Raw genomic sequence first — 12,616 nt, 5'->3', positions numbered from 1 at the left:
TTTATTCTTTGTATATCCTTTATGCACAACAAAGTCTGAATATTCATATATTTAAATCTGGAAAGCATTTCAGATTTAATGTTTACAGTAGAAATCTTGGCCTATTTACTCACCAGATACATCTGTCTACATCAGATGTTATTTCTTCTTTTCCCTCACACCCTTGTCCAATCTACATGAAGGACTTAGTTTATCTTCCCTTTTCCCTACCCTACTTCCTCTTGTCTCTCTTTGCATTAATAATTATATCCTGTATTTCTTGCTTTTAGTTTCTGTCAGGCTACAACTAGAACACCTTCTTAGCCTCTTGTGTGCCACAAGTTCCTGAGTGTTTGAAAAGACCACAGAAAATTCTGGTACTGAAAGTGGCTCCACAGCTTCCTCTCTATTGGCAGCTTTTGTCTGGTCCCTGGTTCTCATAGTGCTGGTGTGGAGACAATTCTTCCTAAGTGCCTGTCTTAGTTAGGGTTACGTGAAGAGATGCCATCACCATAGCAACTCTTATAAAGAAAGCATTTAATTGAGGGTGACTCACTTAACAGTTTCAGCGGCTCAGTCAATTATGATCATGAAGGGGATCATGGCAGCGTGCAGGCAGACATGGGCTGGAGCTGAGAGTGCTACATCTTGCAGGCAACAGGAAGTCAACTGGTTGTCATCACTGAGAGAAACTTGAGTAAAAGAGACCTCAAAGCTTGCCCCATAGCGACATACTTCCTCCAACAAGTGCCACTCCCTTTGGGGGCCATTTTCTTTCAGACTACCACAATGGACGTATATTAGGAATTGTGTTATGTATCATCAGTGTAAGACTCACAGGGGACGAGAGACAGTTTATTCTGGAGTTGAATATGAACGAGCAGGGCATGAGAACACAGATCAGGTTCCCCCAAATCCAAATATCATGTTTCAATGTTCCATCCGCTTCAAGAAGTTCTTAGTGTAACAGAACAAAGAATAGCATAAATCAAGAGGCTTTTCAAATATGTTGATGGGAGCTGCAGGTAAATAGGTTCCCACAAAGCAAGGGGAATCTTTGCTATTGGACTCTAATGCTCTCTCTTGACATTTTCGGCCTTTGGGTTGGTAGAAGCCGGGGCTCTATTTGTACATCCCCAAAGGATTTACCTAATTTAAGCTTCAAGGATAATAGGTCAAAAAACACAGAGGTGGGCAATACACAGCTATTTTGGGTTAGCGACAACTCAAGATACAAAATTCCAACACTCGACAACCTTGGATGTTCCAGTAAGACAGTCAGCTACGTGGGATGTTTGATGTAGGGGTCTTTTTCCCCCCCTAAATGAAATGGGGACTTCATTTCCTAATATGTTGATTTCGTATCTTATGGAAGTAGAGTGGCACCATGTACTGTATGTTTGCTGTGAGCATGCCAGGACGCTGGGAAAGGGGTCATACTGGTTCTAGCTGCTCTCATGGCCCCAGAGAGCCTCCTTTCACGGAGTGAATTCTGCTTCATTTTGGATTCTTCCTGGAAGGGGCACAGTTCCTGCCCTGGGCACATGGAATTTCCTGAGCACTCCTTTGCTCTGACTTAGTTGCTGTTGTTAGGAAAGAAAATCCTAAGAGGGGCGGCTCCGCCGGTGCAAAGAAATCCAATTAGGTCAGATAAAACCGAATTAAAATGCCCATCGTTTTGTTAAATACAACACTCTTGGGTGGCCAAGTGCATGGCGGGGAGACAGGAAAGCGGGGAGCGCATGCAAACCCAGAACCACGTGTTTTTCCCTCTGGGAGCCCACTTAAATACCCTGTGGTATTTAATGCCCCTGGCATGCTGGGATTTGGAGTCCAGACTAATGCAGCTCCCAGGCCAGGGGGGCTGGGATGGATGCCAGGGGCTGGGGCCTACGCTCCAGACTTAACTGCTGTTTGATGGAAACACTGCGACAGGACTAACTGCTTTCACTCCGGGGTATTCCAGGCATGTCCCCTAGACATCACCAAAGGGAGGTGCAGAAACTTAATGAGATTGCACTCTGACCTGGTGAGAGTAACTAGCTACTGTCCTCAGTGCATGCACACAGGGTCGTGCACAGTTTCAGTGACTCGGTTTCAGGCACTGGAGAATGTGACTGAGCAGCAACAGGTACTATGATGATGCAAATGAATTTGAGAACACTATGTATGTGTGTGTGTGTGTTCATACATGTGTATGTATGTGCACGAATGTACGTGTGGAGTCTAGAGGTTGACACGGGGTATCCTCCCCAATTGCTCTTATATTTTTTCATTTTATTTTGTGTGTATAGATGGCTTGCCTGCAGATATGTTTGTTTAACACGTGAAGGCAGAGGCCCTCTGAGACTAGGTCCAGATGATCATGAGCCTCCATGTGGGTGCTGAGAATCAAACTCAGGTCTTCTTCAAGAGTGGCCATTGCTCTCAACCCCTGTGCTGCTAATCCCAATTGCTCTTCTTTTCTGAAACAATCTTTCGCTGACTCTGGGATTCTACTGTGGTTAGACTGGTGGGCCAGCAAACCCCATGGATCATCCCATATCTCTTCTCCAATGTGGGGGCTACAGAGTCTCCATACTGGGCTTGCCCCACCCCCTGCCTCTTCTTAAAATGTGTTGTGAACTTAGGTCCCCAAGCTTGCATGGCTAGCACTTTAGTGACAGTCATTCCCCTACCCAGCCTCCACATTACAAAGTTTTATTTAAAGAAATGCCTCTAACTGGGACAGGTACAACTTCATTAATAGTTTAGTAAGGCCTTAAAGGCCCCAATACTCACGGTTTTGTTAAGCATATACAGACAACACCAAGTTCTTTCTTTCTGAGTTGCACTAAGAATTTCAGATGTACATAGTGAGCAGGGGATAAAGACAAGTTGCTTAGATTCCAAAACCATGTGAATAAAATGTACTCCGGGAGGCTTTCACGAATGCCTCCCATTCCAAATGATTGTCATTTCAATGACACTATGATGTGATTTATTAGTTTTTCTACCAGATTCTTAACTGGAAGCACATGCCCTGAATTACGCCGGGGAATCTTTGTCTTTTTTAATTATGCATGTATGAAGGTGTCTGTGTGTGAGGATGTGCACATAGTGAAATTTTGTTTGCAACCTAACAAATAAAGTTTGCCTGAAGATCAGAGTGCAGAGCGAAGCCACTAGGTAGCCGCAGCAGAGAGGCAATGGTGGCGCACACTTTTAATCCCAGCACTCGGGAGACAGAGGCAGGTGGATCTCTGGGAGTTCAAGGGCCACACTAGACTGATCCAGAGAAACAAAGTCAGGTGGTGGCGGCTCACACCTTTAATCCTAGCACCAGGGAGATGGAGACAGGAAGGGATATGACAGGGCAGAGAGAGGAATTTAAGGGTGGGAGGAGACAGGAGCTCAGAGGCAGTCTGAAGATGTAGTCTGAGGATGCAGTCTGAGGATGCAGTCTGAGGATGCTGTCTGAGGATGCAGTCTGAGGATGCAGTCTGAGGATGCAGTCTGAGGATGCAGTCTGAGGATGCAGTCTGAGGATGTAGTCTGAGGATGCTGTCTGAGGATGCAGTCTGAGGATGCAGTCTGAGGATGCAGTCTGAGGATGCTGTCTGAGGATGCAGTCTGAGCACAGTCTGAGGGTTCATAGAGACAGTATCACCTCTTCAGTCTGATGCTTCGGTAAAGATAAAAGGTCTCTCTAGTGACTGACTGCATTGCTTCTCTGATCTCTCAGGCAAGCTTTATTTACTAGGTTACTAGCAAAATACCACTACGTGTGCATATGTGAGTGCCAGTGCCCATGGGTCCAGAGAGGACCTCAGATTCCCATGGCCCTGGAATTGTAGGCAACTGTGAGCTGTGCATTATGGGTGCTGAGAACTGAACTCAAGAGCAGCAGTCACTTTTAGCCACTGTGCCAGCTCCAGCTCCCAGGAATCCTTTTCAAAATCATGTCTGCCAGGATTCTACTCCAAATCACAGATTCTTTGTCATGTATGTTTGGATCTGGAAATAGGTGGTTTGGGGAATGTTCTGCAAGATTCTGAAGCTTCTTTCTTCATTTTTGAGAATTGGACCGATCCCATGCATGCTAGGCAATTCTTCTACCATCGAGATTTCTACGTTTTTTGAGACAGTCTTACTAAATTGCCGAGGCCAGCCTTGAGCTTGTAATTGTCCCACCACAGCTTCTTGAGTAGCTGGAATTATAGGCTTGTACTCCAAGGCTTGGCTGAAGCTACCAGTTTCAACCCTGCTTAAGGAACCATTACTTTACTTTTGACTGAAAAGTTTAGAGTGACCAGAAGCAAGGGTGGCTTGTCTTTTTGTTCTCGTAGTCCGCTTGGTCACCTCGTTTGTAGGAGTGGGCTCCTCCAGTGCTCATTGAAGAAATGGGAGCAAATTATGTAGAAAACTACACATTGTGTACTTTTAACTATGTACTTGTCTGAATTATTGCTGGCTAAGTGAATTTAATAGTTGAATAGAATTTTAAAGCATAGTCTTTGGAAGAAAGCCTCTTCTACATAATTGTAGAGCATTATGTGTTCTAAATGTTCAGAGAACAGATGAAGTAGGTTTTTGAAAATTAAAAGTATTTAATGTGAAACGTAAGAACAAAGCAAAGATGTGAAAACCATTTTTATAATGACTGATACCATATTTGAGTCTCTATTATTTTATGTGTAAAAAATCATTTGGGATAAGATCTTAATTTTTTTTTGTACACCTTTTGTCCACCCAGGGTAAGTGTAAAATGCTAATAACCTAGGATTTTTGCATGCCAATGATTGCCGTTCTTCAGGACTGGAATAGAACTTGGGTTGGTGAAGTGCTTGCTTTGAAAGCATATGACTTTGACCCTGAGAATTCATGTAATAAAAGTTAGGTGTGGCGATATGGCCTTTCAGTCCCAGAGGTGAGGAAGCAGCAACAGCTGGATGCCAAGCACTTGCTGGTCACCCTGCCTAGCCTGCTTTGTATGTGCCGGGCAAGTGAGAGACCTTGTCTGAAAATAAAGGTGGCAAACATCCGAGGAACAGTACCTGAGGTTGTTATAAGGCCTCCTCATGGCCATGCACTCACATGAATGTCCATGACATGCTTCTATACGCACACGCAGCCTCTCCCCCCAGTGGACACACTACATATTTCATAAGGCATTTTGGAACTCTTTTTTTGGGCACCATCTTTGCTGCTCTGACTCTGTATACCATGTCTTGACTCGTTACCCATCTCTTCTCCGAGACCTGTTCTTTGTCACCAAGGAGGTGTCAGTAAGGGTGGCATAAGAAGGAGCCACCTAAGACAGAACCATCAAGGACCGATGCATGATGTAAGCCTGAGCACAGGCAAACCCAGACACGCACAGAACGTACTGGAATAGCGAGGGAAAGCCCCCAAGTGAGGTGAGATCAGAGAGGGAGAAGGAGGAGCATGGCCAGCAAGGGAGAGTGGGGAAAGTGTTGACAGCGTCAGGGTCCGTAGGATATTTCTGCAGAGTGCAGAGACTCCAAGGAACAAGCCATCCGCTCCCTTCTTCCCTAAAACCTCTCTACAACAGAGGTTCAATAGGAAATACTATGAAGAAAGCAACCTGCTCCCCATGAATGAAAACACCACACTACACCAGCAACCCACTTCTGGTCTCCACCGCGGTACCAAGTTGACACACTGTCTGTGCAAGGCATATGGGGAGCTGGTATAGTGTCACCAGACTTGCCTGACTGCTCAGAAAGTAACAGGAGTGAAGCCCAGAAACTACCTTCCCACAGTTGAGGACTAGTTCTGAGAGCAGAGGGCCTCCTCAACATTCCTAACAACCCACTTATTCTGTCAGAGACACTGAGAACGCCAGCACCTCATAACTCCCTTCATCCCTCCCAGTTCAAGGTCTGCTTCATGCCATGATTGCCCTCCACCTAAAATTTAAAAGAATGGAAAATGAACACAGTATGTCAAGGAACACTTTGATCAAATCTGTGCTAATGAGCCTTAGGAAATAATACATGGCACCTCCGACGTGCAAGGGCATCGAAATTGAGAACATCTATTTAGAGGGTTGCTGATTTCCCATCTACAGAAACAACATGTTCTTAAGTGACCATCCTTAAGGAGAGGATGCTGACTGTCCTGCAGGCAAGGCAGACCCAAGACAGGTTGCTTCTTACCCAGTTTCTTACTTTACTGCAACATACTCAGGAGAAAATAAAATGTAAGCCTGTGTACTTTCCTGTGCCTCAGGACGATGAGAGGAATAGATTGTTAAAAGAACTTGGATACAGTAACCATGAAACCCTTCTGGGATTATGTATTATAGGTATCTAGTCTGACAACGCCTGTGTGAAGTTGTGATACCTGAAACAAGTGAGAATAGAATATTGAAAACTTCATTACATGAAAATTAAATCATACACGACTATAAAATGAATACATGGCTTACACAAAAGAATTAACTTTTTGTATGATATATGCATGCAATATATATGTATATATATATTTATAGTTATATAGCCAGAATATCTCTTCGTGTGTGTGTGTGTGTGTGTGTGTGTGAGAGAGAGAGAGAGAGTGTGTGCATGCCTGTAGAGGCCAGAAGAAAATGTCATCCTGGAACTAGAGTAACATGCAGATGTGAGTTGCCTAACATGGAGCTATCTGGGATGGGCTGATACAAGGTGGGATCTTCAGAAATTTACAGAACTTTTGACTATCCAGAATACTCAGGAGAAGGAAGCAATGAGTAACACATGCATTTTCTCTGTGGGTGAAGATCAGGGTTCTAACTCAGAAGTTGAATTCTAAGATGAAACACAGAGATGGGACTGGTGAACCAAGTGTCTCTCGCAGGACAAGGGCAGGAGAGGAACGAGATGATAATGGCGTGCGTGATACATCCCATCTTTGTCTTTCGCAATTTCCTATGAAGCTTGGAGGGACTGGTGCATCTCAGGGACCCAAGGTCTGAATGGACAGAAGCTGTGCGCCTTATTTTATCCCTCCACGTTACTTTGTTTATCTGACTTCCAGACTAAGTTCAGCCTAGGCAAAACTCTAGTGTTGAAAGTGTGTTGGAAGAACTTGCTTTACATTTCCTGTTATCCTGTTTCCTTTTAGGTTTTGTGAATGATTCTGTTGCTAAGTCCATCGTGGCCTTGCGTTTAACTCTGGTGGTGAAGGCCAGCACCTGTGTGCCTGGGGGCAGCCACTCGAATGACTTAGAGTGTTCAGGAAGAGGAAAATGTGCCACGAAGCCATCGGAGGTAAGGGACACGTGGTAGCTTCTAAATATTACTATAACTAAACAAATATGTATTTGTATATATGTGTAGGCCACATAGATATATGCTTTTCCATATGATTTTTAAAGTCACTGGAGTAAGTTCTATGCATCGATAGACCTTCTTGAATAAGCATGAAGTTGAGATTACTTCTGGTAGAAGAATCAAGAGAAATGCAAGAAAGCGAAAGCCATCACACCCATTTATTTCTCAGATTTTAAAACCGTGGCCGTCCCCTACTCAGGGTAGTTACGGAAGTGAGAGAACAGCAAGAGAAGGTGTGGAGAAGAGGATGACCTAGTAGATTTCACCTTTGAGGTGCGGCATCATAAACACCATGGAGGACCTGAGTCCCGTTCCTTTGGTAGCTGTGGTCCCATGGCACTAGGTCTCTTGGGCGTGGGGCAAGGGCTGCAGATAGTTTTCTCTCCTGCCTTCTTCCTTCCAGTATGGACAGGAGTCAGCTACCAGACCAGCAAAGGCCATGACATTTACTGGCACCATTATCCCTGAGTCTCAGGCTCGCTTCAAGCCTTTTTGGAAGATGGGCTCTAGGCACCAACTGAAGCTCCCAGCAGGGATGACAATGCTATTAATCTGGGTACCTGTTCCTTTGGGGGTACCCGTTCCTCCCACTGCTTCCTACTTCTGCCTCTCTCATATTCTTGCTTATTTTCTTCTCTTCATTTACACGCATATTTCCACCAGAGTAATAGTTAAACATGGGTTCTCCAAATAGCGCAAGGCTGTGACTTGTTTAAGGCTGATTTCAGGGGATAAGTTGGTAGATTTTCTTGGCTGATGTTGGTATATTTTATAACAGAGGTGTGAACTTTGATGAGTGAAGGGAATGGGGCTCACTAACAAAAGGAAGAGGCTTTAGAATGGTAATTGTCACATGGAAAACGTGCAATTTTACTGTTTTAGACTTGATATTGCAATTGCTCAAATATGCCACTCTCTTCTGAAAGAGGCAGAATGCGGTAAGGAACTCAAGTCAAACTGGGAATACTCATTTCTGGTGAATCTTAGGAAACAGAAGTGAGGATAAACCAAGCCAGAGCTGTTATCCCTTCTACTTAGAAAGAAGAGAGAGAATGTGGAGACGCAGGAGGGGAGGCATGACCAAGCAACACCTACAAAGCCAAGAGGTTCTTCCATGTCTGCCCCTTCAGGACAGCCTGTTTCCCCTCCGAAGACCAACCTCTTTATCAGTGCCTTTTATGGGGGGAAATTTAGAAGATTCTGAGTGTCCCCTCATGACAGTGAGTGCTGGGCTGACAGCTGTAGAGGAGACGAGGAAGTGATGCAGAACCTGCTCAGTGAAGTAGTCCAGAGGAGAGGAAGAGATGAAGAGATGAAAAGTGTCATGGCTTCCATGTGAACCTGCGGGGAAGATGTGCACAGCCCCACCCTTACTGTCCCCACTGAATTGTTCTGAGGCCTGATTAGTTCCGACAAAGGCAGCATCAGTAAAGAGAACTGTCTCAAATGACCACTGCTACCCTGCAAGTTTTTAAAATATGTGTTTTATCTTATTTTTTTTTAAATTAACTAACAAAGTGACAGATTTCCTTATGGCTTTCTCCTATATAATTCCTTTGTGGCTGATTTGCCCTCCTTGAAACCTTCTCTCCTGTCTTGCACCCCTTCACCCCCAACATTCTTCTTTCGTTTTCATAATGGCATGCGCTCTGTTACCCGCCCCCCACTTCTTTCACTCTCTCCCTCTCACGGGCCCCCTTTCTGGTTTCCTGGCCTCTGACTGCACTCCCTGCTACATAAACTATAAAAATCAGAAGCTGGGATCTGCGTGCAAGAGGGAGCATGCAGATTTTGTTTTTCTGGGTCTACGCTACCCCACTTAACATATTATCTTCCAGTTCCATTCATTTCGGAAGTTTTCATTTTTCTTTGCAATTGAATGTTTCTGTCATGTGTGTGTTTATCACATTTTTATTATCCATCCATCTGTTGATGGGCATCCAGGCTAACTCCATTTCCTGGCTACTGTGGATAGAGCAGCAATGGACATGACTGAGTGAATATCTCTGTGGTCGAATATAGAGTCCTTTGTGCCTGTGCCCAGAAATGGGAGAGATGGGCCAGTGGCTGATGAAACGGGAGGCCTCATTTTCCTCTTAACTTTCTAATGACCGGTCCTTCAGGGAAACATTTCAGTAGAAGGCAGGCATCATGTTTTAGCGACATGTTGTGGGCATGCACTGAGGCTATGGGACTCACAGGAGGCGGCTCTAGCCGGGAGACTCTGCTTGCATTCAGATTCATTGGAAAGGCTGGAGAGGTGTTTAGCACCTGGCAGATAGCTTGGGAAAGCTTGCCAAACACAGAATAAAAAGACACAAAAGCCGGGGTGGGGAGCCCACACTCCTCTTGGCAGGTCATTTCGGAGTGAGCACATCTTCACTGGGGACCCGGGCTTCTCTGAAGAGCTTCTAACACTGTGCAGCTGTCTCCTCCTCCAGCTGCGACCATCTCTCTGCACCAGGTCAACTGTGGAGTCTCACTGCTATTGACTTTGCATTTGCCTTTAGGATGTTGTGATCAGTCAGCTTATCGGAGTCAGTGTGCATGTGTATCTGTGCGTGAGGGCACGCTCACGTGCATCTGCATGTGTGCGCACACTCGTGTATCTGCACGTGTGGGCTCGTTCATGTGTATCTGTGAGTGTGTATGCGTTCATTTGCATCTGTGCATGTGTACACGTATATCTGTGGGATATGCACTTGCATGTTTGTATATACATGGGTGATCAGAGGCCAACCTTAGGTATCTGCCTCAGTCACCTTCATTTTAACTTTTGAGTCAGGATCTCTTGCTGGGCTTGGGACTAATGAAATTAGGTTGGTTAGGCAATGAGCCCAAAGGATCTTGTCTTCATAGTGCTGGAACCAGAAGTATGCATCATTGTACCTGACATTTTATACAGGTTCTTGGAACTGAACTTGGGTCCACATGCTTGGGTGCAGGCACTTGACAGACTGAACTGTGTCCCCAGCCCCTGAGTCAATGATCACCATGTCTGTTGGAGACCTAACACCACGTGGTGTGTTCTTATCCAGGAAAGAACTGTCTCCTATAAACAGGGCTACTAGCTATGACAAGAACGGGGTGGAGGGGGAATGGAAAGGTAGCTATCTTTTTTCATTTATTTGAGTTCTGTATCTTTTTGTCGCCATTATCTGAGCAGATACAGTGTGCATGTGTATCTGTGTTGCAGCAACAAAGGACCATTGTCATTGTGTTTCTTTTTATTGTTTCCTACAGTCAAAAGTTACACGGTCCAGCCTTCCATTCCATGCAAGAATCTACTTTATAGCATGAGAAAAATAGAACTGTATTTGGTGATTTTGTTTTATTGTTTCATTTTATATAATTTTATTAGATCATCCATCAAGACAGAACAATTCTGTTATTTCTGCACTATTCTCACCGAGTGTTTGAGCTCATTTCTCTTTCCTGTCAGATGTGTTCTGGTGGGGGGATATTTCTCAGTTCCAGGTTGACAGGTGGGTGTGGTTGCTCTTCTTGGATACCCTACCATTCCCAGACGGACTTTTAATGTGTTTGTTCTTATAGAAGCAAGGGTGCTTTGTGTTGGTCCTATGTCTGTTGGAAGGAACTTGACTATTGGCTACCAGTTTCTCTTGTTGAACTTAATTACTAAGGTTGTTCTGCTAGCAGTGGTCACCTTTGATGATTGACCCCTGATTCATTCTCTCTCTCTCTCTCTCTCTCTCTCTCGTGTGTGTGTGTGTGTGTGTGTGTGTGTGTGTGTGTATACATACAAGCATGTGTATGCTTTCACTTGTGGATGGCAGAAGTCAACCTGGGTAACATTCCGAATCCTTTGCTGTCCACGTTGTTCCTTGAGACAGTGTATTCTCTGGCCTGGATGTCACCAAGTATACAGAGCCGGGTGTTCTGATTCCCAGAGAGCTGTCTATTTCTCCCTGGCCAATACTAGCATTATAAGTGCTTGCCATAACACGTTTTATTTTATTTTTTTAAATGTGGGTTCTGGTGATAGAACTCAGGTCGTCACTCTTATAAGCACTTTTATGACTGAGCTATTACCCCAGCTCCCCTTGTTTATCTTATAGGTATTTTTTCAGGAAGGTGGCACGGGGTTTTTGAGTCTGCTCAGAACCAAGCTAGACGGCATGGACCTTGTCTCTGAATGGAAAGGGGCTTATTAGAATCTTCCAACGATGTGGAGCCAATAGAATGAAATAGGAATAGTTTATGCCTCTGTGAAGTCTTAGCAAGTCCTAAATCTAGTGGCAGGAGCCTGAAAACTGGAGGTCACAGAAATAATTGAGGTTGAGTCCTAAGACTGTCTGGTGCAGAATGGGGGTGAACAAGGTCCTCTGCTGTTGGGATTCCCTCTGACTTGGGAACATCAACCTTTCATTCCAGGCAGGTCTTCTCCTGATTGATGAGGCTCACTCATTAGGAGAGCAATCTGTCTTACTCAAAACCTGTTGATGTCAATGGAAATCTCATTCACAAACACCCTTTTCAGAACAAGATCCAGAATAACAGGTGACCCTGTTATATTGGCATCGTGGCCCAGCCAAATGGATGCGTGAAGTTGACCATACAAGAATCCCCCTATACCACTGATTCTCAGTTGCCTCTTTCTATGTAGTAATTGCCTTGTACACAAGCCTCAGAGAGTTTTAAAACAGGCCGCTGCCTAAGAACAGCCTGAAGTCGTTGACAGAAAGTTACCTTTCAGCCTGTCACTAGACTCCGATGCTATAGCTGGGTAATGGAAGGAAAGGTAGTCCCATGACCGGAGCCCAGAATGTGTTCACTGTCACCCCTTTCATGCTGATTTCCCATGGGGAGTGCGCTCCGTGTTTTCCTTCAAGGTGATTTCCACAGGGAGTTAATAATGAGCTCAAGACAGGGAAGTGATGGGATGGAACAATGGCTGTCCTATCATTTTTCACACTTGTTGGCTTTGTGTCCATCAGTAGGTGAAGGGGCCAGGGCTCTGCTTTCAGGGAATTACCTAGAAGTTTCCCTAGCTCTTGACTTAGGAAGGAACCAGCTGGCCTTCAGTGTCAAGGCTGGGCTACCAACTCCACACACTGAGACTTTGCTTTGAGAGAGAACTCAGTGGGCATGACTCTTGTGTTCCGTGAGACCATGTCTTAGTTTGGTCTCCAGCTATGGAAATGGAGTCCTGGCCTTTTGGTACCTCCCTCCCTACTCTCGAGATAGTCACAGGTTTGTGCTCTCTGAAATCCTATTGAACACATGGCCAGACCGAGTTCCTCTATGTAGCCTTGACTTATCAGAAATGAATTTCTTAATCACTGACCTGAACAAAAGGC

General features: G+C 44.9%; 1 protein-coding gene across 1 annotated transcript in view; it reads left to right on the top strand.

The window, feature by feature from the left end:
* Window positions 1-12,616, top strand: part of Dner (delta/notch like EGF repeat containing) — a 297,016-nt gene that overhangs the window by 142,281 nt on the left and 142,119 nt on the right. Inside the window, exon 5 of the mRNA XM_048459360.3 lies at window positions 7,087-7,232. Coding sequence (XP_048315317.3) covers window positions 7,087-7,232 — 146 coding nt within the window. The remainder of the gene's footprint in view (window positions 1-7,086; window positions 7,233-12,616) is intronic.

The sequence above is a fragment of the Myodes glareolus genome, chromosome 1 (genome assembly GCF_982192425.1).
Source record: "Myodes glareolus chromosome 1, mMyoGla1.1, whole genome shotgun sequence".
Lineage (NCBI taxonomy): Eukaryota > Metazoa > Chordata > Mammalia > Rodentia > Cricetidae > Myodes > Myodes glareolus.
Note: the sequence above shows the minus strand (reverse complement) of the source record. Positions and strands in the feature narration are given on the sequence as shown.